The sequence below is a fragment of the Schistocerca nitens genome, chromosome 8 (genome assembly GCF_023898315.1).
Source record: "Schistocerca nitens isolate TAMUIC-IGC-003100 chromosome 8, iqSchNite1.1, whole genome shotgun sequence".
NCBI lineage: Eukaryota > Metazoa > Arthropoda > Insecta > Orthoptera > Acrididae > Schistocerca > Schistocerca nitens.
Window position 1 is genome coordinate 224115882 of NC_064621.1, and position 27106 is coordinate 224142987.

General features: G+C 42.9%; 1 protein-coding gene across 3 annotated transcripts in view; it reads right to left on the bottom strand.

Moving 5' to 3' along the window:
• Positions 1-27106, bottom strand: part of LOC126199282 (mediator of RNA polymerase II transcription subunit 25) — a 194660-nt gene that overhangs the window by 21287 nt on the left and 146267 nt on the right. For all 3 annotated transcript variants that reach the window (XM_049936091.1, XM_049936093.1, XM_049936090.1), the window contains 2 exons: positions 19298-19570; positions 8782-8868 (listed from right to left, as the gene is read on the bottom strand). In XM_049936091.1, coding sequence (XP_049792048.1) covers positions 8782-8868; positions 19298-19570 — 360 coding nt within the window. The remainder of the gene's footprint in view (positions 1-8781; positions 8869-19297; positions 19571-27106) is intronic.

Below are 27106 nucleotides of genomic sequence, written 5' to 3' on the forward strand. Positions count from 1 at the left end.
GGCCTTACTGACCGAAAGCTTTATTTGTGACAGTCTTTTTGTTGTAGTGCCTATCTGTGACTCGGCATCTCCACTGTATGGTGAGCAGCAACTTTCCTTTTTATAATATTGTTACACTCCATCCTGGATTTTCCACCGTTTGAATATATATTGATTGTAATTTCAAACTGTATATTGCGTAATATTCAGATGTTTGCATAAATAAGTCTCTAAATTCAGGAGGTAAGTGGAAGGTAACAATATAATGTTCTGCATTTATTACAAGAAGGTGGAGCAAAATATAAATTGACCTACATATTTTTCTTTCATCAGCAGCTTTTGATTTTTGTCATTTACAGAGCACATAAAGAATTCCAATACATTAATTTTTGTCCTTTCTGCACTTTCTTTCTTGTTTTTCAATAGCTATTTGTTTTCTGCTTTGTTTTTACCTCCTTTCCCCTGTGTAGTACCCACTGATCCTCTAGCAAGTTTCTTAACCTATGAATTTTTCAGGAAGGTTCTGTTCGCCGCATCATACAGTTGAGATTGTAAGAGTTGTCAATGTGAAAAACACATGAGTATGAATATAAATCAGGTGAAATGAAGAAATATAGCCTGGATGTATCAGCACAGTGTCTCACAATAATTCTAAATAGGAAGGTAAGAATTAATAAGGCTAGCTAAGTGGGCAAAATTCCCAAAGGAACTATGATAAACAAGATTCCTGTTTCAGTCTGAAGATGACCACTACCTGGTCGAAACAGGTTATACAACTGTGAAATGCTCATGTGATTGTACCATAAAAATATCAAAAACAAAATAATATAATCAATCAATCACTTAATCTCCATGGACAGCATGTCATTTTTTCAAGTAATAATGCCATACCTATGTACTGGTTAACCTTTTCCTTAAGGTTACCACTGAATAATCAGTAGTTCATGTGGCAATTTCAGTTCAGAACAAATTGGTGTATTTGCACTACTCAATATTTCACTCAGAAAGACAAAAAAATTGTATTTGTTGTCAATTCACACGAGACATTATAATGGTCTGTTGTCAGCTACTACTTTCTTACATATTGTTTTTAATAATCAGATGTAGCATCTGTGTAAGATGCTTACGGCTCCATGGTGCCTGCACTATGTACCAATAAAGTTCTCAAATTCCATACGTTTTTCATAGCTATTATTAAAAATTTGGAAAAGAATTTCACACTGGTGAGTAATCTAGAATTTTCAAAAACTGGTAATGAATATGGATTTCTCAAAAAGGTAGACTTTTTCTGTGGTTTTCTTTAGGAGTTCGAACTCTTCTTTATCAGAAGTGCTCATTGGCCAGGGGTGTAAATATGCAAAATGGAAACAATGGAGGAAAAAAGACACACCAACTGTATCACTTCACATCCCATGTTAAAAGAAAAAGAAATGCTAGGGAAAGAGGAAAATAGAGGGAAGGTAGAGACAGATGTATAGATTTTTATAGCAAATCAAATCTTTTTCAAATTACTCAAGAGTATAAATGTTTCAGAATGTAACCAAATTGCTAATTTTTCCACCAAAAACAATCAAAGTCTGAAAATATAACTGAATGATAAAAAATATACTCACCAGGAGGAAAAAGATGAAAACACATTAAAAAGAAATGAAAATGTGCCCACTTTCAGAACCAGTGGTTCCTTCATCTGGTAGAATGATTGAAGGGAAAGGAAGAGTGAGGAAGGAGAAGAACTGGTGAGGTTTAGGCAATGAGGAGAGTTATGGAAAAGTTGCCAGAACCTCTTATCAAAGGAGACTCCCAGACAGGGCAAGAAGAAAAGACTGATTGTTGATGCCTGCACCGGACAAGATGTGAAAACCTGAGAACTTAAAGGTGGAAGATAGGGTAATAAACAAGACAGACATTACTGGAAAAACATCACACAAGAGTCAACAAGAGTGTAAAGCTAAGTGCTTAGACAGGCAAGGGGGAAATAAGACAGGTTGGAAAATAAAAGATACAGAAAAATAAAAGGGAGTACAGAAAAGGAACAGTAACTGAGACCACAGATTAGTGTAAATTTAAGCCAGGTGGGTGATGAGAACCAAGCACATGTTCTAACGTCAGTTCCCATGTGCGGAACTCTGAGAAACTAGTGTCAGGAGCGGTAATCCAGATAGTATGTGTGGTGAAATAGGCAATGAGGTGACGAATATCATTTTGTAAGCACACTGCAACAGGATATTGTATGTAGCCAGAATACACCCTCAGTCTATGCCCATTCATCTTAACTGATAGCTTGGTGTTAAACCAATGTAGAATGCTGAATGAAGTTTACATACCACTTAGTACATAACACGTGGCTCTCACTTTGTTGGTATATGTTTTGCCATTACAAGGCTGGTATAGGCGCCAGTGGAAGGGTGGATCAGGCAAGTCTTACAGCAGGGGCACTCAAGGGGTGGATTCACAGGATAGGAAAATGGGTGTGGAAGGAGCATATGGCCTGACCAGGACATTAAAGAAATTGGGGTGATAGGGGGATGGGGGGGGGGGGGATCGACCCCCTCCTCTTCCTCCCTATTCCCACCTGTTTAACATGTATAATGCACTTAGATTTCCACTCTTATTGACTCTTTCACGATTTTTTTTCCAGTAATCTCACTCTTGCTTTTACCCTATCTTCCAGCTTTAAGCTCTCTGGTTTTCAAGTCTCATCCAGTGCAGGCACCAACAATCAGTCTTTCCATCTCATCCCATCTGGTATGTCTCCCATGGCCCAGGGTTCTAGGTTACTTTTCTCTAAATTTCCCCATTTCCTAAACCTCGCCAGTCCTTTTCCTTTATCCCTCTTCTTTTCCCTTCAGTCCTTGTGCGAGAAGGAGCCACTGACTGACAGCTTGTGCATTTCCGTACCTTTGATATGTTTATTTACATGCATCTCTGAGAGAACAGACAATGTTGACAATCCACAGCTGTATGAAATACAGTAGTTCAGAATTTATTTGCTGACATTAACTGGAAGAATCAGTGGTAGTTGAGCTGTGCTGAACTCCTCCAGCCACAGTCTGAATTACAAGGTATGATCAAAAAGTAACAGGAATTTTTGAATTTTGCAGGCTTTACATATGTAATTTTCATTTTCTTGTTGGTACACATGTTCCTGATGTATGTCTGCATTTTCAGTTGTTTTGAATATTTAGTTTAGTGTTGACAGCTGAAATAGTTATATGTGGTTTCGAGTGCTCGGTGAATTTTTATTTTTGATAAAGGTGGATCAAAGAATTTCCATTTAATTTTGCTTGAAAATAGAATAAAGTTCAGCAACACATTCAAAACGTTGACTGTGGCTTTTGTCAAATCTACTACGATTAAGACAATAGTTTATGAGTGGTATAAACTTTTGAAAGAAGGTCGAGAAGACATTGAAGACGAACTTCCCTGGACACCCTAGCACATCAATTTCTGATGACAATGTGGAAGAAGTAAAGAAAATGGTTCTGGAGAATCGATGAATCACCATCAGAGATGTTGCTGATGACGTTGGCATATGTTTTCGGATGTTTTGGACTTAAAAAGTGTAGCAGAAAAGTCTGTTTTGAAATTCTTGAATTTTGATCAAAAATGACATCATGTAGACATTGCTCAGGAATTACTGAATGAGGTCAACAATGATCCACAACTTCCAAAGGAGGTTATAAAAAGTGGCAAAACATTAGTACATAGGTACAACATTGAAACCAATCATCCCAATGGAAACTGCCTGAAGAGCCAAGACCAAAAACATGGGAATAGTGCACCATGAGTTCCTGCCTTATGGTCAATATGGAATACTATTTGGAATTTATGCACCTTTTGCAGGAAGCATTCTGAAGAAAACGACCAGAATTGTGACAAAACCACTCGAGCAAACTGCATCATGATAATGTTCCAGCTCACATCTCAATGCTCGTTCATGATGTTTTGGTAAAAAATAAAACTCTTATGTTGCCTCAACAACTGTGTTCACCAGATATGGTCACCTGCTGAGACTTCTTTCTATTCCCAAAGCTGAAGAGAACTACGAAAGGACATCATTTTGCCACCACTGATGAGGTAAAAACAGGATTGCAGAAGGCGCTGAACACCACAATGAAAAATGAGTTCCAGAAGTGTTACCATGACTGGAAAAAGTGCTGGCACAAATGTAGTATATATCTGAGGGGGATTACTTTGAAGGGGACCAAACTGATAAATAAAGATTCTTTAACAAAAACAAAAGTTCCCATTACTTTTTTATCATCTCGCATCAGAGCTGTTCACAAAAAACCACAACAAAATCATAGACTTCAAGAATAGCCTCACATGTACATCCGAAAGTGTGAAATAAGTAGCACTTGCTTTTTAATGAAACAATGATGGGCAAAAAATCTACTCACCAAGTGGTGGCAAGAGAAAACACATATAAAAGCTAAGGAAATGTGCAAACTTTCAGAGTCAGTGTTCCTCCTTCTCCTGGCAGAAGGGTTGGTGGGGACAGAAAAGGTGCTGTGTCATCCAAACAAGACACAACCAGGGCAAAAACATCACAGGCGCTTGGCTCGGCCAATTGCCAGCCAAGTACAATCTATCGATGACCAGACGACAATGGGCAGAAGCCTACTTGGAAGAGAGAAGAGCAGCTCTCAGCCACTTGGTTATAGATCATTGTCCAGGGCTGACTTAGACAGGGAACATCATTTAGTGAACTCTTAGAAGTGAACAGAGAGTTGTTGTAATTGCATTTGCTATGTACTGTGAAGTTTACCTATGATTACTTGCACTTAGTCATTGAGGGCTTTTTTGTGTTATATTACATGCAATGTTGCAGACACCATTATTCAACAGGTCACAAAGATAAGTAAAACTTTTTAACTCATTTGTGTGATTTTGTTACTAATCTGTTGGAGTGTTTTAGAACCTTCGTTCTCCTATCCTGTTACCTGACCCTTGGGCATAGCTGTGTAATAACGGCAAGAAGAAATTGTCTTAGCAGTGTACGGCACCAGAAGCCATTTCAAGAACTCACAAACTCGGCCAACCATAACTACAGTGGCAACTTGGCCTCCACAGCAGTAGCGACAAGGCCTTTATGAAACTGGCAATGACGGTTTACAAAAAAAGGGATCAAGGCAAAGGATTGGTGAGGTTTAGGAAATGGGTAGGGTTACAGATAAGCTGCACAGCACTCCAAATCAGGGAAGACTTAATGGACAGGATGAGAAGGAAAGAGTGATTGCTGGAGACTGCACCAGATGCGGTTTCCATTTGGTTCAGTCCCCAACAGTCAGTCTTTCCTTCTCATCCCATCCGGAAAGTCTTCCCTGATCCAGAGTTCTGGCTGATGTTTTCCTAATTCTCCCCATTTCTTAAGCCTTGCCAGTCATTTTCCTTCCACTTCAATCCTTCTCTCAGAAGAAGGAATCACTGGCTCCAACAGGTTGCATATTTCCTTAACTTTCATGTAAGTCATCTGCCACCACTTGGTGAGAAGATTATTTATCTATCCAATTATATTATTTTGATTTTTTGTTATTAACATATATTTTGAATTTTCAGTAGTGCCTCCATCTGTAATTGCAGTATGAGTTTAGAACATATTCCATCTATATTCTCATTTTACTTGAATTATTTAATTCTACAGGGTGAGTCACTAACTATTGCCACCTAGAACAACTCCGAATGTATGATAGTAGCTGAAAAGTTCATGAGACAAATGTTGCATGAGATAACGGGACCATAATATGACGTGGGTTTTTTGTTGCTAGGTGAGGTCGCGCCAAAGATATGAAGGACAACTTTCTTCTCTCTCTCTCTCTCTCTCTCTCTCTCTCTCTCTTTTTAGTGGGATGCTATAGTTTGCTACTTACTTTCTTCTGATAGCGGCTATCGAGACGACAACAAAGGTCACAGAGGTGGCATGAACGTCCATTTACAGAAGGTGTTCGAAGTGATGACCATTGGTATCAATGCAGTGCTGCAATCTTCTAATCATGGATTGAGTGGTATTCTCTCTCATATGTCGTGCAAATAGTAAATATTCGCCGAATACAGCGTATCCATCTAATGTGCCATTGACATGTAAACACCATTCAATAGTTCCGCATTACAACAATAATAGGAACTGTAAGACTAGTATCGTCGAATCAAGTTAATGTGAATGATGTATTCCTTCGAAGAACAAGTCGATATGCTTCCCATTTATGGAGAATGCCAATGAAATTCAGTGAAAGTGGGGACATAATGCTGAAAGATATCCTCAACGTACTCACCCTACATATCGTACATTTAAATACATGTATGATAAATTGAGAGCAACTGGACCATTAATGCATCGGACACATATCTGGCAAAGGAAAGTTACTAATGAGGTTCAAATGGCTCTGAGCACTATGGGACTCAACTGCTGAGGTCATTAGTCCCCTAGAACTTAGAACTAGTTAAACCTAACTAACCTAAGGACATCACAAACATCCATGCCCGAGGCAGGATTCGAACCTGCGACCGTAGCGGTCTTGCGGTTCCAGACTGCAGCGCCTTTAACCGCACGGCTACTAATGAGGAAATGGAAATTGGTGCTCTTGCCACTGTAGTTCATGATCCTTGTGTCAGTTTGTGTCAATTCGCAAGGGAATCTGTCTTGAGCCAGAGTAGTATTGTTAGTGTTCTGCATCACCATAAATATCATCCTTACCATATCAGTCTCCACCAAGAATCACCTGGTATGGATTGTACGCATCACATTGAATTCTGCCGATGGGCTCAACTTCAGGTTCAGAGGGATGATACATTTATTAATTTGATTTTATTTACTGACAAGGCTACATTCACGAACCATGGAAATGTTAATTTGCATAACATGCATTATTGAGCAACTGAAAATCCATATCGGTCGCGGCAATTTGCACACCAAAAATTGTGGTCAGTGAATGTATGGCGTGGGATTCTGGAGGACAGAATTATAGGCCCTTATTTCATCGAAGGAAATCTTAATGGTACTAAGTACACAACATTCCTGCAAGAAACACTAGGTCTGTTATTGAAAGAAATACCTTTAGGAACAAGAAACAGAATGTGGTATCAACACAATGGGTGTCCCGCACATTTTTCGCTGATGGCTAGAAATGAGTTGCACAGGCAATTTCCAAATCCTTGGACTGGGCACGGAGGAGATGTGTCATGGCCGGCTCGTTCACCAGACTTGACACCTCTGGATTTTTTTCGTGTGGTGATTCGTAAAAGACATTGTATATAAATATATCTAAAAAGAAAGATGATGAGACTTACCAAACAAAAGCGCTGGCAGGTCGATAGACACACAAACAAACACAAATATACACACAAAATTCAAGCTTTCGCAACAAACTGTTGCCTCATCAGGAAAGAGGGAAGGAGAGGGAAAGACGAAAGGAGGTGGGTTTTAAGGGAGAGGGTAAGGAGTCATTCCAATCCCGGGAGCGGAAAGACTTACCTTAGGGGGAAAAAAGGACAGGTATACACTCGCACACACACACACATATATGTGTGTGTGTGTGCGAGTGTATACCTGTCCTTTTTTCCCCCTAAGGTAAGTCTTTCCGCTCCCGGGATTGGAATGACTCCTTACCCTCTCCCTTAAAACCCACCTCCTTTCGTCTTTCCCTCTCCTTCCCTCTTTCCTGATGAGGCAACAGTTTGTTGCGAAAGCTTGAATTTTGTGTGTATATTTGTGTTTGTTTGTGTGTCTATCGACCTGCCAGCGCTTTTGTTTGGTAAGTCTCATCATCTTTCTTTTTAGATATATTTTTTCCACGTGGAATGTTTCCCTCTGTTATATTCATAACATTGTATATAAAGACGTTCCAACTACACCTGAAGACATGTGAGACAGAACTGTCAGAGCATGTGCTTCAATAAGTGCCGATGTGATAAGGAATACCAGTCAATTCATGATAAGAAGACTACAGCACTGCATTGATGCCAATGGTCATCACTTCAAACACCTTCTGTAAATGGACATTCAAGCCACCTTTTTGACCTTCAAAGACCTTACTGTTACGCATCACTGGATTCGTCGCAATAGCCGCTGTCAGAAAATAAGTACTCAACTATAGCACCCCATTTAAAAAAACAAAGCTGACCTTCATATCTCTGAAGCGACATCATATTACGGCCCCTGTTGTCCCATGCAACTTTTGTCCCACGAACTTTTCAGCTCCTATCATACTTTCGGAGTTATTCTTGGTGGCAATAGTTAGTGACTCACCCTGTATGTGTACAATTCCTTGAATACCGAAACTTCAGTGTGAAGTTGAAGTCTTAAACATACTAATGATAAGGGCAAACTAAATACTGTGCGAAGAGCTCTGTGGTAATGGCTAAACCATAGTTGCAGACTTGCGTACCTGAACAATGGTCCAGTCCACTGTGCAAGAAATTGTCATACTATATAAGTTACACAAAACACTGAAGGAGTGGTTTCAATCATTCTTGATTTGACGAAGAATTTAGTGAGTGCACTGTTAGTATTTGCCTTTGATTGATTAACTGATTGCTGGAGGAAGGTTATGTGACTAAATGGTGAGGTCATCAGTCCTGCAGTATTTGTCTTTGTTGTATATTAGTACAGCAACACGTACTTAATGAACCTGAAATACAACACACAAAGGTACATATCATTATATGGTTGTGAGGAACTCTCAAAGGCTGCAATTGTAAACTATTTGATTTTTGACTTGCAGAATTTGGAGTACAGCTTTTAATGAAGAATGCAGAAAAATTTCTGCCCGCTAGTACAAAGGTTAACAGATGACAAATACTAACCTCAAAATGAGCCTTGAACTGCATCTCCTGCTGCTGGGCAACTTCCAGAGTTTGTTGCAGCTGTTGAATCTTCATGTGGCTCATTATCTAGACGACAAACAGTGATAGTTTTCTGTGAGAATGTTGTCAAATACCAAAAGATCACAATTACTTTAACTTCAGATCTAAGTTAACAGCACACAAAATACTTCCAAGAGAAATTACTTTGAAACAGTCTATGGCTTTTAAAAATAACTTTGATATGCATTTCCCAATTCTGTAATCATTATTTTGTGATTTGAAATTAACATCTTAGGAAGTCATAGCATCATCATTGTCATTGTCATCATCATCACCATCATCGTCATTGTAGTCATCGTCATTATTATTGTTGTTGTTGTGGTCTTCAGTCCTGAGACTGGTTTGATGCAGCTCTCCATGCTACTCTATCCTGTGCAAGCATCTTTATCTCCCAGTACCTATTGCAACCTACATCCTTCTGAATCTGTTTAGTGTATTCATCTCTTGGTCTCCCTCTACGATTTGTACCCTCCGTGCTGCCCCTCCAATACTAAATTGGTGATCCCTTTATGCCTCAGAATATGTCCTACCAACCGATCCCTAGTCAAGTTGTGCCACAAATTTCTCTTCTCCCCAACTCTATTCTATACCTCCTCATTAGTTATGTGATCTACCCATCTAATCTTCAGCATCCTTCTGTAGCACCACATTTCGAAAGCTACTATTCTCTTTTTGTCTAAACTATTTATTGTCCACATTTCACTTCCATACATGGCTACACTCCATACAAATACTTTCAGAAACGACTTCCTGACACTTAAATCTATACTCGATGTTAACAAAGTTCTCTTCTTCAGTAAAGCTTTCCTTGCCATTGACAGTCTACATTTTATATCCTCTCTACTTCGACCATCATCAGTTATTTTGCTCCCCAAATAGCAAAACTCCTTTACTGCTTAAGTGTCTCATTTCCTAATCTAACTCCCTCAGCTTCGCCTGACTTAATTCAACCACATTCCATTATCCTTGTTTTGCTTTTGTTGATGTTCATCTTATATCCTCCTTTCAAGACGCTGTTCATTGATTGGACATGATTGGGAGATGAGGGATGGCACATGAATGGACTAGCATACTGCATAGTTTGAGAAAATGACAGAATGCTTCTTTGGGGGTCACGGATAGACACCATTCACATCCAGGCACAATAAAAAGTAGCCTAGCCCTGGGAAAGGATGTGATTGAGTGCTTCAAGGTCTGGATGGTGATGGGTATTGTAACGGCAACCGAAACAGTCGCGGGGTTGAAGTGACGGAAAATGCGGCGGGACTTGTGGAGTGGCCCGCAAACAACAACACAACGGAGAGGACGGACATGACCAACAAAGGACCTTACGACAACAACAAGAACGAGACAACAGAGTCAAGAAAACCTAACTACACAACCACGTCCACTCATAAACAAAACACAAACGTAAATATGCTGTCTAAGGCAAGGCGATATGTCCAGAGACGTACGCAATGTTAGACTGGCTGGCTGAGCGAGAGGCAGGTGCTTAAGTACTCTATCGGGAATGCCACTATTGGCCGCTGCAACCACGTGTTCCACTGTGTTGCCCTCACGCTAAATGCGGGCCAGGAGGCGCACGCCGCCACAGCTTACGGCGCAATGGTGCAGAGACCTCTAGGGGTCTTTCACGTCCACGACGTCTGGCGGGGATTCAAATTTCGCGGCGCACAGTACCAGATCCCTCCTCCCTGAAACTTGCACATAGGGGTGGAAACGCCCTGGGCGGTGCCGAGGTGGGCGGCAATGGGAAGAGGAGCCGGGCTCATCAACAGCTATTGGCGGGGAGGAAGGGACACCTGAGTTATCCATGACAGCCAATCCAGAGTCCAGGATGGGGGAGGGATCCGCCGATCCACCCAGAGGCAGAGAGGGCCAGCGGCAGGCCCTCGGGGAGACGGCAACCGGGGGCAGGAACGGTGACTCGAGGACCATGTCCGTACCTGAAGGAGGTAGGGAAAGAGGCGGCAGCACGAGTCCCATGGCGGCACGTGGGCAGAGCTGATTACGATGGCGGCACTCCAACCCTTTCGACGTCTGCTCAGACGTCACACGCTGCCCATGGGCCGCGACGACCGTGGCAGGTTTCCAACCCGCCTTGTGCCTGTACTCGCAGGCCCACACGGCTGTGCCAGGGGCATACCCGCTGCGAGGGCCGGGAGTGGGGGCGGGAGGAGGATGGCATCAGCAAATGGAGCAGGGTCCGCGGCTGTCGCCCGTGAAGGCGCTCTGCCGGACTGTGTTCGTCAATTGGCATAGTGCGATAGGTGCTCAAAAACAGGGTGAGGGCCGACGTGGTTGGAGATGTGTCGACCGCCTTAGTCAACTGTTGTTTAAAAGTGCGGACAAGCCTCTCCGCCGTGCCATTGGACGAAGGGTGGAAAACTGGGCTACGGATATGTTTGATACTGCTGGCCTGACAGAAGTCGTGGGAGGAGGACACCGTGAATTGGGGAGGATTATCAGAGACCAATGTGTGTGGCAAACCCTCGATGGCGAGAACCTGGGCCAGGGCCGTGAGTGTAGCCTCCGTGGCGGTGGATGCCATTCGGACAACATATGGGTATTTGGAGTAGGCATCAACGATGAGTAACCACATGTACTCCAAAAACGGGCCCGCAAAATCGATGTGGATGCGATCCCAGGGCCGGCGAGGCACAGGCCAGGGTGCAAATGACTGAGGGGGACTCGCCTGGTGATGCTCACAGACAGTGCACCCACGGACCAGGCACTCAATATCACCAATGATGCCGGGCCAATACACACGCTTGCGAGCCAAACCTTTCATACAGGACATACCCCAGTGCCCGCAGTGTAACAACCCGAGCACCCGAAGCCGCAATTCCGAAGGGATGACCACCTAATGGGCATCCGACTCCGTGGCCAACAGAAGGAAATCATCAACCATGGAGAGCCTGTGGGACACGTGGCGCCAGATGCTGAAATCCGACTGCATCCGACGAGTAACGTAGGACACCCACCCGTGGACCACGTAGTTGAGAACCTGCCGCAAGACAGGGTCGCAGTGGGTAGCCGCGGCAATGTGAGCAGCCATAAGAGGCAGACCGTCCAGCGCATCCCAGCGGGCGGAATCAATGTGAAAGCAGAGGACCTCCTGTTGGTCAAAGGCAAGATTGGGGCCCACTGGGAGACGTGACAAAGCATCCGCGTGAGCATGGTGGGCGCTGGGCTTATAGCGGGTGGTGTAAGCGTAATTATGTAAAACAATGCCAGTGCTGGAGACATTGAGCCGTCCGCTCTGGAAGGTGAGAGTGGGTTCCGAAAAGTGTAACCAAGGGTTTATGGTCCGTCAGGAGGGTGAACATTGCCCCAAAGAGATAGGTGTGAAATTTTTGGACAGCAAACACGATCGCGAGAACCTCATTTTCAATCTGGGAGTAGTTCCGTTGTGCTGGGGTCAACATCTTAGAGGCATAAGCGATGGGCTGTTCGGAGCCATTGGCATCCCGGTGTGCAAGGACGGCCCCAATGCCGTATGCTGACGCATCAGCCACCACAACCAAGGAGCGATTCAGCATCGCCTTTAAACGGAGAAAAGCCTGGTCACAGGCAGGAGTCCAATCAAAAGGTACCCCTTTGCGACGCAAGTGATTCAGGGGTTGAGCAACGGAGGCAGCCTGGGGTAAGAACTGTAAGTAATAAGTAACCTTGCCCAAAAACACCTGGAGTTCAGATAAGTCTTTGGGACGAGGAAGGGCCTCAATGGCCACGACATTACGACCCGAAGGGCGAATGCCATCTTTGCTAAGCCAGTGACCTAAGTATTCCACCTATGGTTGAAAAAAACAACACTTGTCCAGCCAACTGCTTAAACCAACCGACTGCAGAGCATGAAATAAGGCACTGAGGTTTTGCAAATGTTCCTGGCGGGAACGTCTGGTGACCAAGATGTCATCCAGATACTTCACATAGGCAGGGATAGGCTGTGTAAGCTGCTCCTGGAAAATGGCCGGCACTGAAGAGAGACCAAAGGGGAGGCGCTTGTAATTATACAATCCAAAAGGCGTGTTGATAACAATGATGTTCTGAGATTCGGCATCCAAGGGCAACAGGTGGTATGCTTCAGCCAGGTCGATCTTGGAAAAATACTCTCCTCCGGCAAGCTTGGCAAGATGGTCTTCCTGTCAGGGTATGGGGTAAGTGTCAATGAGGGACTGAGCATTGACAGCAGCGCTGAAGACCCCGCACAGCCGAAGCGACCCACTGGGTTTCTGTATGACCACCAGTGGTGTCGCCCATACACTGTAAGCTACAGGCTCCAGCATGCCAAAGGCCTGGAGCCGATCAAGTTCCTGCTTGACTGATGGCCATAAGGCCACCGGAAGGGGTCGGGCCCGGAAAAAGCGAGGCTGTGCATCCGGCCGTAGGGTGATGTGCACCTGAAAGCCAGAAGCACATCTGAGATCCGGTGCAAACAACGATGCAAAAGCGGAGCACAGATTGTCCAAGTCCTGAAAGGGAACAGCCGTGGAAACGACCTTAACTTCATCGGAAATTGAAAAGCCAAACAGTTGAAATGTATCCAGGCCAAAAATATTCGAAGCCGACAAATGGTCGACGACAAAGATGGTAAGGAGCCGGGGAACACGCTTTTACATCGCCTGGACGATGAACTGCCCATGAAGGGGAATGGAACCATCTCCGTAGGTGACCAAACGGCAAGAGGGAGACAATGCAGGAGGGCCCAGCCAGGTATATGTCGCCATATTAATCAGGGAGACGGTGGCCCCAGTGTCAACCTAAAAACTGACATCCTCAGTGAAATGCGGAGCCTGAGGAAAAGCTTCCGCACTGTCGGGTCATCCTGTGGGACAATCAATTGCAGAGTACGGACTGTATCTTGAGGCCCAGGAGGGGCAGGACTGGAGCGAGTCGAGCGACTATGACAAACCAATAGGATGTGCCCCTCCTTGTTACACAGCGTGCACGTTTTCCAGCGGTGGGGACAATCAGCCCGCAAATGTGGAGTAAAGCACTGTGGGCAAGATGGAAGTGGGCCGCGTGACCGGCGACGAGGGGCAACCTAAGGCGCCGATGCCATAGAGACGTTGAACAACGAGCAGTCCCGACGGTGCTGGCCTCTGTCAGCTGGGCCACGTCAATGTCGCGAGGGCAGGACCCGCCGTGACGCCATGATCACCACCACCTGCGGTCGTGCCATAATATGCTCGTTAGCCGCTTGAGCAATTTGAAAGGAGTGGGCAATGTGGAGAATCTCTTCCAAGGAGGGGTTGTTGCGTTTCAACGCCGCAGTACAGACCTCAGGATCGGGAGCCAGCTGAAACACCACATCCCGGATCAGGGAGTCCACATATGAAGCCTTACACTGCTGGTTGGTACATGTAAAATAGCATCGATGGCTGATGAGACCCTGCAAGTCCATGACCCAGGAACGATACAATTGACCAGGCTGTTTATGGTACTGGTAGAACTCCAGTTGAGAGGCGACCACATGGTAGCGTTGGGAATAATAGTTTGTCCGCAAAAGGCAGATCTCCTGGAAAGAGAGAGCCACAGGATCGGACAATGGTGCCAACTTGCGGAGAAGAAAGAAGGTGTCCGGGGAGGCCCAAGATATAAACAACGACCGCTGCAAGGAGTCGTCCGTGACTTGAAAAGCCATGAAATGTTGTTTCAGCCGATATAAGTAGGTTTTCCAGTTCTCGTTAGCGTCATTAAAGGGTGGAAACGACGGCAGACATGGGAAAGCTTCGGACACCCGAGGACTCAGAAGCTGTTGTGGTAATGCGTCCTGGGCATCGACTTTGTCCGTTAGCAACTGCAGCGACTTTTTCAAGATGTCTAACTGGAGCTGCTGCTGCTGCATGAGCTGCTGCTGTTGCTCCAGCAGATAGACCAACTTCGCCTTCATACTAACAACGACCACCGTTTACCTCGTCGCCAAAATGTTGTAACGGCGACTGGAACAGTCGCAGGGTTGAAGTGACGGAAAACGCGGCGGGACCCGTGGAGCGGCCCGCGAACAACAACACGACGGAGAAAAAAGTTCAAGGAAGGACAGGAACGTGTGGAAAATCAGCAATACGATCGCCTTCCTCAGACCAGCATTACAGACAAAAACGTTCATGAGGTTAAAGACATTACTGATGACCATTGATGGGTGAGAGTATCAGAAATTGCACAAAACGTCGGAATCAGTTATGGGAGCTGTCAAGCAACCATCACAAATGACCTACAGTTCCATGAAGTGTGTCCTGGATGAGTCCCTAAACGTTTGACTGAAAATCTGAAGCTGAGACGTTTGAAGGTCTGTCAGAGGCTTACAACAAAGTTTGTGGAAGAAGGTGATGCATTTTTGAGTCAGATCGTCACCTGAGACAAAACATAGGTTCACCACTACACTCCAGAACCCAAACAAGCCAGTAAGGAGTGATGGAGAAAGGGGAGGCAGCACCAGTGAAAGCCAAGACTCGACTGTCAGCTGGCGAGGTTCTTTCAACCATTTTTTACGATCAGCAAGGCATTTTGCTGAGTGACGTTTTGCATGAGTGACGCACAATCAATGCTGCTTACTACTACTGCAAATTGTTGAACAAGGCAAGAGTTGCATATTGCTGCAAAAGACAAGAACAATCGATTCGACAGGTCATCCTCCTCCACAACAACGTGCGATCCTATACTGCAGCTCTAACTGTCTCCAAGCTACAGGAAATGCACTGGACTACACTTGATCATCCTCCTTACAGCCTGGACTTATCATCCTGTGAACCCCATTTATTCGGTTCGCTTAAAGAAGCTCTAGGAGGGTGACGATTTGAAGATGACGAGAGTGTGGAAGACTTTGTGCGCAACTGGCTGGTGACACAATCCAGTTCTTTTTATGATGAGGGCATCAAAAAGCTGCCCATACACTGGGACAAATGCATTTCCAAAGCAAAAATCCCATTTATATTTGATTCATCCTCTTATTATTATTATCTTCTTTCCTTTCTCAGACCTTTTTAGGTCTGGTTAAAAATGGAAAGTGACGCGGACCTTGATCAAGCGTGACTTCCTTTTAACTGTACGGTATATGTTACATTGCATTTAGGAACTTTCAGGTAATTGAACATGTATCAATAATTACAGATTTCTGTAGTTGTATGTATAAGTTTGGATGTAGCTGTATTGCGTTGATGTACTGGTGGATATTGTGTGGTATGACTCCTGTAGTTGATAGTATAATTCGTATAATGTCAACTTTATCCTGATGACACATGTCCTCGACTTCCTCAGCCAGTTGGATGTATTTTTCAATTTTTTCTCCTGTTTTCTTTTGTATACTTGTTGTATTGGATATGGATATTTCGATTAGTTGTGTTAATTTCTTCTTTTTGTTGGTGAGTATGATGTCAGGTTTGTTATGTGGTGTTGTTTTATCTGTTATAATGGGTCTGTTCCAGTATAATTTGTATTCATCACTCTCCAGTACATTTTGTGGTGCATACTTGTATGTGGGAACGTGTTGTTTTATAAGTTTATGTTGTAAGGCAAGCTGTTGATGTATTATTTTTGCTACATTGTCATGTCTTCTGGGGTATTCTGTATTTGCTAGTATTGTACATCCGCTTGTGATGTGATCTACTGTTTCTATTTGTTGTTTGCAAAGTCTGCATTTATCTGTTGTGGTATTAGGTCTTTAATAATATGCTTGCTGTAATATCTGGTGTTTATTGTTTGATCCTGTATTGCAATCATGAATCCTTCAGTCCCACTGTATATATTGCCTTTTCTTAGCCATGTGTTGGATGCGTCTTGATCGATGTGTGGCTGTGTTAGATGATACGGGTGCTTGCCACGTAGTGTTTTCTTTTTCCAATTTACTTTCTTCGTATCTGTTGATGTTATGTGATCTAAAGGGTTGTAGAAGTGGTTATGAAATTGCAGTGGTGTAGCCGATGTATTTATACGTTTTTATTTTTAGTATTATTATTATTGTCTTTATGTTTCACAACAAAGAGTACATTGTTAGGTACAATCAAAATACAAGGACCATTCTCCCCCCCCCCCCCCCCCCAAACTTCCGATAGAGTATAAATAAAAGACAAAGTCGTAGAAAACAATTATTTTATTCCCAAAAATACTTTTTTTCAACACAATTACTGAAAAGATTGAGACATTTATTGTACCTGTGGACAAGCTTTGCAATACCCTCTTCAAAAACTGTTGCCGTCAATGACTGCAAATGAGCATTGATGTTGTTTTGAAGATCTTTGTTGGTTTGAAAGTGCTGCCCTCCCAGCCATGTCTTCAGTTAGCATTCCTGTTTGTTTTTTTGTTTTGAATAACCAAATTACTGACTTCAGGAATTCTGTTGATCCATGACAATGCTCATCCACACACTGCCGGCACAACCCAATGCTGCCTTGAACAATTTCAACAGGACATTTTCGATCATCCGCCGTACAGTCCTGCCCAGGCACCTAGCGACTTTCACCTTTTCTCTGAATTGAAGACGTGGCTACGAGGGCAGCATTTCCAAATCAATGAAGATGTTCAAAACAACGTCAATGATCATTTGACATCACTGGCGGCGACATTTTTTGAAGAGGGTATTGCAAAGCTTGTCCACAGGTACGATAAATGTCTCAATCTTTTCGGTGATTGTGTTGAAAAGTAACCATAAGTGTATAAAACTTTTGGTAATAAAATAATTATTTTCTATGAACTTGTCTTTAACTTATAGCCTATCAGAGGTTGGAGGGGGAAAAAAAAAGCGGCCCTCATTTTATTCCATGTTCCTTCCAGCTTCCTCGGAATAAGGCATAAGGCTGTTGACTTAAGTGACTTTACAAGTACTTTGTGCAAGATGATGATGGTTCTGAACAGCACAAGATAATGTATTTCAGTGTCTTTACTACAATCTCGGTTCCTAGATAAAGCCTCTTAAAACTGTGTGCCACTAATCCTAGGGGCAATAATGATGATGGGGATGAAAACAGTTTCTATATTCCGCAGTTGCCTGACTTCAGTGCTAATATACCTATATTTCAATTTCTTGTAACAGAACTAGAATTAATCACACAGGACTGAGATAATAATTAACAGGGATGATATTTTATCTGGATGATGCACAACAATGTCAGGCTTGTTAGTTGCTATAGTTCTGACGGTATGAATTAGCTGATTGTACACAATAGTGTTACATCAAGCTGTCATGACTGCTATTGTACAATTTTTTGGAGAGATCTGGTACTCCTTTAGATCTGCAGATTTGCCATTATTATTTATTTCACCACAGAGGAGGGAGCCAATGTAAGAAGAAGACCTGGAAGATTTGAAGGGATCATCTAGTTTAGCACACTGCCTGTCTATATTCAAAATTATACATTTAATTATGATTATGGGGTGAAGGATACTAAACATAGTACAGTTTTGAATGTGAGGAAGCAATCGGCCAATGCTGTTCATCTCCAAATCAAACCACCAATAATATCATATTTTTGTAACAATTCAGACAATTATGATGCTGACCATTGTGAATACATGGACTGAACACTGTGACAAAAGAAATGCTAATTTGATAAATTAAATGGATTAGCAATGATGTGGTGCAGTATTTAATAGTTTCTCTTGGGTCGTTGACAAACTGCATTAAGATAAGTGTCCAGCATCTGAGTAAACCATATTAATGGAGGTTCATGCAAAAGACTGAAGATCATAGGTTCACTGCTAAAATGTGGACTTTTATTTTCCTTGCTTAGAAAAATTAAAGCTACAAAAACAAATTGTTGTAACACTTTCCTAATTATACTTCGGATGCATAAGGATGATATATATGTCAGAGAGAAATCTGGTGACAGTGGAACTGCACACAGGGCATAGGCCTTTCAAAATTGACAATTTTGTTCCTAAACCTCCTCATGAGTGGCCATTAGAGGATGCTTATGGTGAGAAGATGATTGAGGCATGAGCTCATGAGAAAACTGATGAAGTGGATATCTATACCAAGAGTGAATACGCCATTGCTGACATCTTGACTTTTTGAAAAAATAGCAAATAGCATTACAATTCCTTTAAAGCTGATTATGTACACTGATAATGCACATTTTTATCAACTTTCTGAAATTTATTACACGTGAAGATAAAACCCCTAAATTTTGTAGGTGGCGCATTCAGTACTGTATATCATCTGCATGACTACCTCCATTTTAGCATGGTTGGAATAGTTTTAATTCACAAAAGACATAGGTTGTACTCTGCTGAGACTTTTGTATAAAAATATATATCTCTAACTGCATGACACAATTTAATCATAACTATTTGTGAAAACTGATAATTTTTTAATTATTATTTCTTTTGCTTTACTGTATGTACTGTTACAGAATACCGGAGACAGCACCTAACTCTGCAACTTAAATAGAGCAGATGAGATAGACAAAGACATTCTCTGATTTTTAGTTCTTAAATTTGCTTTCAGTATGGCATATACCTCAAGTTGGGACTTGTACTGCAGTTCTTGTTGCTGTGCAGCTTCCAGTGTTTCACGTAGCTGCTGGATCTTAACAAGGTTTTGCTGTCGTGCAACTTCGATGTTATCAAACGGTGGTCGCTGAGGGCCAGGACCTCCTAGTACCTGACCAGCTCGCATTGTGCCTCCTGGGCCTTGCTGCTGTTGCTGCTGTTGTTGTTGCTGCTGGGACTGTTGCTGTTGCTGCTGTTGCTGTTGTTGTTGTTGCACAAGTAGTAGCTGTCGATCCTGTCCCTGCAGGATGAGAATAATAATGGTATATTCAATTTATGTAATCACGATACAGTGCTTGAAAAATGTATTCAAAGTAAAATTATCATTACACAGGATACTGGCAATAAGATGGCTGCCATTGGAGGACTTAACTTTTTCTGAAAATGGATACATTACTGGATTTGTGTGTACATTATTAGTGATCTTGCCAGAAAAAAAAAGAAAAAAGACTATTACAATGCAGGACAAAACCTGAAAAAAGAAATCAATGCGTAAACATTCCACAACCAAGAAATACAAAAAAGCTGGCAGTGGAATGTGCTGAACAAACATAATGGAAAACTTCTCAGAAACACTGACAAATGAGCAATGTACTTCTAGTTTTAAAATTTTCCTGCTCATGTATGAGGTGTCTTCAAAAAGTAACAGTCATTTTTTAATTTTGGATGTTGTGTTACTACAGTTTGAAATTCTTATTGTTGTTATTTTCATAAACATGACTGTATAGTGTATGTACAGTGTTAGCGATAATGAATATTTAGCCTGTTGTCAGCTGTCCAAAATATTATGTGTGCACTTTGGTATTATTTATTTTGTATGAAAATGCATCAGAGAATTTGCTTTAAATTTTGCTATAAGAAAAGAATAAAGTGCAAAATTTCTCCTCCTGAAGATAAGCTAGCTTGACAATTCCTTGTAATGTTATAGTTTTCTCAAGAAACTTTTCTTTTCGCTACAAAAAATAAAAATGTAAAAACTTGCTCTGGTTTGTTTATTTTGCATAGCCTATAGCCTTCTTTTGTGGCTTTGTTCACAAGGCACTGGATGAGCTGGGCTTTCCTATAAATGTGCAGGGATGATTTGTGAAGGTAGATGTCATTTCTTCAAGCAGTGGAAAGTCCAGGTTGGAATACAAACAATTATGGAAAGGGCAGATTGCCATTCACAGTATAGATGACATGCTGAGTTGCAGACGGAAACAATTAAAAGCTTGTTACACATTAAGCTTTTGGCTGAAGCCTTCATCAGAAAAGAAAAAATACACATGTATTCATACAACTACGTATGCCTCACACACAAATCACTCTTGCTGTTCAGGCTAGAACGAAACTGAAAATCATTGAACAGGAGCAACAATCAGTAATGGCAGACCAACGACGGAAGAAGAAAGCGTGTTGATGTCCTCTCTCGCTTTCCTTTCATAGTGCAGGGATGAAGATGCTACACCGAAGTTCTTGAAATGTAAGTGCCTATTCACCACCACCCAAGCACATAGTATCTACGACAGAATGGAACGAGCTTTTCTTCATGAGTGAATTCATACAACATGGAGAGACTTGGCAAGAATGGATCAGGAACTTCTGGACATGTTCTATCAACAAAGTAGCAGAATGCATCGAGGCGACTGGGACAAGATCGACACCATCACTCACAGGACCATGTAGAACGAACTAGAGTACTGCATTAACATAAGATAAAGTTTGAAAGATGCCGGAAGCAGACTGACAAGGCGATTCGCGACATGTCACGTACAGTGGTCAACCTCACTGAATGACAACTGACCTAAGAGGAAGTGTCTGTTCTTCAAAAAGGAGGGTATTTTGCTATCATCCTGAGAACTATACCTATTGAGGACATCATTGCTAAACTGAAGCAGCCATTCGGACCCTTCCTTGTGAAAGGACAGAGGAAATACACTCTGAAACAGTGACAATACTGCACCAAGCTAAACCACCAGCTTGCAACCTGAAGAAAGAAGAGGTACAAGCTATTAAGAATCTTAACGCTGACAAGAGTATATTGGTACTGCCTGCCAATAAGGGGAATGCGACCGTCGTAATAAAGACCTTATGAGCAAAAGATCCGAGACCTATTAGATCCAAAGAGGTACCGAAAACTAAGTGCAGATCTGATGCGGCATATCACACGGAATACGGCAGACATACACAGAAACCTGCGCAACACAGAAGCCCTACCACATTGGCTGTATGGATTACCTAAGATCCATAAGAACAACGTTCCACTAAGACTGACTGTTAGCGCTCCTGGCTCACTGACGTATGAACTGGCAAAACTCTTGGCCTCTCTGCTCCTGCCGCACGTGGGGAAGACTGATACATACATAAAGGACTCAGGACATTTCACTGAGATGTTGAAGAAACTAAAACTTGCACCAATGACATCCTGGTCAGCTCTGATATTGTTTCTTTGTTTACGAAAATGCCACTCAGTGACGCTCTGGAGCACATCGGTTCCATTTTCCCACAAGACATGACAAGCTTTTCCATGCATGAAACTTCCTGGCAGATTAAAACTGTGTGCCGGACCGAGACTCGAACTCGGGACCCAAAGTTTCATATTAACGCACACACTGCTGCAGAGTGAAAATCTCATTCTCTTCCATGCATGTCTCACCATGAGCTATTTCACATAGAATGGCAATTTCTATGAACAGCTGGAAGACACTGCCATGGGTAGTCCTCTTAGTTCAGTGGTGGCCAACTTCTTCATGGAACATTTCGAAGCACGGGCACTGGATTCTACAACTTGTAAACCTAAGGTATGGTACAGATACATAGATGATACTTACTTTGTGAGGAGCCATGGCGAAGAACAGCTCGGTGACTTCCAAAGACACTTGAACAGCCTCCATGCCAACATAAAATTTACATGGAAGTAGAAAAGGACAAGAAACTACCATTTCTAGATGTGCTGGTCACAAGCGATGGCAAAAACCTGGGACATAGCGTGTACCAAAAATCAACACACACGGACCGATACCTGCACAAACTATCAAACCACCACCCGAGCCAGAAAAACAGGTATGATTCATATGCTCCTAACACGAACAGGATGAATATGTGAGCTGCGGCACCTCAAATGCGAAATGCAACACCTAGAAAATGTTCTGAGGAGCAATGGGTACTACACAAATTATATTAGAAGTGTAACAGAGCCAAACAATTGGCAAAGTAAGAAATCAGAAAAAGAAATGTCAGGTACAGCCTTTCTGCCATACAGTCCCAGAGTGATGGACAGAATTAGCTGTATATTGCACAAACACGATGTAAAGACAATTTTCAAACCGACAAGGAAGATCAAAGAATGTCTTAGAGTGGCAAAGGATAAAAGGGACCCACTCGCAATGTTGGGAATATACCGCTTACAATGCACATGCAGAAAAGTTTATGTCGGAATGACTGGATGATCAATCAGCACTAGGATCCATGAACATAAGGGACACTGCAGGTTGGGGCAAATGGAGAAATCGGCCGTGGCAGAGCACGTGTTGAATGGGACCGACCATGTAATAAAATTCAACGACACAGAAACTCTGGCTGCAGAGAAGCACTATCACACCCACTTGTTCAGAGAAGCTGTAGAAATACACAAACACAGGAATAGATCAACAAGAAAGAAGAATGCCCTAAGGTAAATGGATCTTGGCTTCCCGTACTGCAGCGAATGACCATCGCAGGTAGCAATAGAGAACCACACCAGAAATGACCATGGTGAAGCCCTCGGACATTGGCACGCCATGTACATATAGTCTGCGGCCGCGAGCTTGGCTCCAGTTCACCACCAGCAGTGGAAGGCGAAGCGACGCACTAACAATGCCAGCCACTCGTGCTGGCGAAACATCAGTAAAATCATCGACGAATGTCGGTTGAAGAACCTGAGACAGAAGCAAATAGGCAGTTTGTCAATCAGTAATGAAGTGGGGAAGGGGAAATCAGCAGGATACAGGTGGGGAAGAGGAAACAGTGCTACTGGTGGAGTGTGCAGGGACTAGAGATGGCAGACAAGGCTATCTGATGCAGCACTGGGAGGCTGTGGGGGTGGAGGTTGGGAAAAAACGGAGCAGAAAGGAGAGGAGCAGAAAAGGGGAAAAAGAATGGTGGGTGCATTGGCGTAGAACAGTGCACAATGAGGGTAAGGTGTGGTGAGTTGGGAGGAGGTGATGGGCAGAGGGGAGCTGAAACTGTCGGGTGGTGTGTGTGGGTACAGTAGTTTACAGTAAAAGACGTTAAAAGATGAATATCAACAATTTTAAATAAGGGTAATGGAATATAGCAGAAGTGAACCAGGTGACACTGAGGAAATTAGATTAGAAAATGACTGAAGATTAGAGTGTAACATCCCATCAACAGTGAGGTTATTAGAGACAAAACACAAGCTTGGATTGCTTCAATGATCAAAAAGGAAATTGGCCATGTCCTTTCAAAGCAACTGTCCCTACATTTGCATGCATTGGTTTAGGGAAATCACGACAAACCTAAATCTGGATTGCCGAAAGGGATTTCAACCATCATCCTCCCAAATGCGAGTCCAGTGTGCTAACCAATGCGTCACCTCACTCCATATTAGGAAATGGGACACTGAAAACAGCAAACAAGATCTGCTACTAAGGGACCAAAATAACTGACAATGGCAAGAAATCTTTCTAAAAAAAGATACCTCTGTCAACATCAAATATGAATTTTGGTGTCAACATCAAATATGAATTTTGGTGTCAGAAAGTATTTTTGTTGAAGCTACAGAAGAAAACATACAGTATAGCATACTATCTGGATCAGTCCAGTATCTACATCTATATCTGCAAACCATTGTGAAATGCATGGCAGATAGTACTTCATGTGGTACCATATGTTAGGGACTCTTCCTGTTCCATTTAAATGTGTAGTGCAGAAAGAATGAATATTTAAATCCCTTTGTGTTTGCTGTAATTTGTCTATCTTTGTTTTCAGGGTCGTTATGGGGACAATAGCTGAAGAATATCTCCATCTTCACTTAATACTGGTCATTGCAATTCTGTAAGTAGTTTTGTGTGAGATAATTGGCATACACTTAAAAGACTCTGTCAACTTGGGTATTTCAACATCCTTGTGACTCTCCTCCATCAGTCAAACAAACTTGTGACCATTTACACCACCCTTCTTTGTATATGTTCAAAGTCACCTGTTAGTCTTATTTAGTAGTGTGCCACACACTTGACCATTATTCTAAAATGGGATGCCAAATGATAAGAAAGCAATCACCTCTGTAGAGTCACTGTTTTTATTCATGACTTATCAGTAGGGACACAGTTCTCAAAAATCAAAAGACCCAACTGCTCTTCTTTCATACACAGTAACCCCAAATTAATTATTGAGCTGCAGATAAGTATTCATAGAAAGAAAGCAGCTCAAGATTAGCTTAGTTAGACAATTATGAGGAAGAACATAGGTCTGATCTTCCTTGAGGCACTACCTCAGAATTAAATCAGTCAAAGAAATTACAGAAAACTTCTGAGAAGATATGTTACAAGAAGAATTAAGAAACATATTATTTCTTCACATTCCTTCTTGCTGCACACAGATCACAAAATAATCATGACAAAAAATCAGAGAAATGAGAGCTGATATGGACACTTACTGACTGTAGTTCTTCCTTCACACTATTCCTGAACTGAACAAGTAAAAAAGGAGAATGAAGTACCCTCTGTCACAAATCAGATGGCTTGTAGAGCACAGACACACATCATTATACAGAGAACATAAGCTGTGATACTCAAACAAAAATCCTAATACCACTCAATATGAATACAGGTTCAACAATGTGTGAAAAGACAGATTGCTACTTACCGTAGAGAAGACATGTTAAGTTGCAGACAGGCACAATTAAAAGAGACTTACTTAAAGTTTTTGGCCACAGCTACCATCAGTAAAAGAGAGAGACACACCACTCGTACACACAAGCAAGCGCACCTCATGCACACATGACCACCAACTCCAGCATCTCAGGCCAGAATGCAACTATCACATGGGATGCAAGCAGCAATCAGGATGCAGCAGGGAAGGGGAAGGGATAGAAATGTACGGATGGGAAGACAGATGAACACTGTCTGGTGGAGTGTGCAGTGGCTAGGTGCAGCTTCAGGAGGTTGTGGGGTAGGAAGATGGGGAGAAAAGGAGCTAAAGAGTAGAGAAGCAGGGAAAGATGGCAGACGCATTGGCAGAGGGTGGCAAATAAACAGGGTGGGAGATGAGAATGGGAAGGACATGACAGGACAGAGGGGGTGGAAAATGTTGGACGGAGGGTGTAAGGTCAGTGTGTTACTACAGGTTGACACCAGGACAATTATGGCAGCGGAAAATGTGTTGTAAGGATAACTCCCATCTTCGCAGTTCAGAAAAGCGGGTGGCAGAGGGAAGGCTCCAGATGGCTTGGGTAGTGAAGGAGCCATTGAAATCAGTGTGTTATGTTCAGCTGCACATAGTGCCACAGGGAGGGCTACTTTGCTCTCGGCCAAAGTTTAGCAGTGGCCATTCAATCTTGGCCCCAATTTTGTGGTGGCCATTCATCTTGGTGTACAGCTGGTTGGTAGTCATACCAATAGAAAAAGCTGGTAAATGACATGGTTGCTTTCACAGGTGGCCCAGCCCCTCATGCGGTAGGATAAACCAATGACAGTAGTAGAATAGGTAGTACTGGGTGGGTGGATTGACTGGTTTTGCATCTGGGTCTTTCACACAGATGTGATCCTTGGACTAGGATGTTGTGGAGGTTGGGTGGGTGACAGAGCACCACATTAGGGAGGTGAGAAGTCTCTTGGATAAGATGTCCCTCATTTCAGGGTGATGATAGGTAAACAAAGTCCTGACAAAGATTATTGTTCAGTTGTTCCAGTCCGGGGTGGTACTGGGTGATGAAGGGGACACTCCATTGTGAATGGTTCTTGGGGGTGGTGGGAGGATTGGGAGTGTGAAGGGAAATGGTGTGGAAGATCTGTTTGCAGATTAGATCTGGGGGATAGCACCTGTCTGTGGAGACCTTCGTCAGACCCTTAGCATACAGGGCAAGGAGTTCTGCAGATATGCCACCCCCGGGTTGTCAGCCTGTCTGGGAGGGGTTTTACCATGTGAAAGGGATGTCAGTTGTCAAAATGCAGGTACTGTTGGTGGTTAGTGGGTTTAATGAGGCCAGAGGTGCAGATGGAGCCATCAGAGAGGAGGTGGTCAACATCTAGGAAAGTGGCACCCTGGGTTAAGTAGGACCACGTGAAGTGGATGGGAGAGGTGTTGAGGTTGTGAAGGAACAAAGACAGGGTGTGAGACCTTAACTTTTCCCGGCAAATTAGATGTTCAAATAATTTATGGGTTTGCTGCCAGGTGACGATGTCGACCACCACCAATATTTCGGCAGGAGCACACCCTGCCATTCTCAAAGCACAACTGCCTTTCAAGCAACGATACATTTCCTCCCCGCAGAGGTAAACAATGTGAGACCTTAACTACCCGGCGAATTGAATGTTTAAATAATTTATGTGTTTGCTGCCGGGTGACATCATCGACCACCGCCGATATTTCAGCAGGAGCACACCCTGCCGGTCTCAGTTGTTCCTTGAGAATGGCAGGGTGTGCTCCTGTCGAAATATCGGCGGTGGTTGACGACGTCACTCGGTACCAAACCTGTAAATTATTTGAACAAAGATAGGTTTATGAGAGTGGGGAGGACATGATAGGACAGAGGAGGTGGAAACTGTTGGACAGAGGTTGTGGGGACAGTATCTAACTA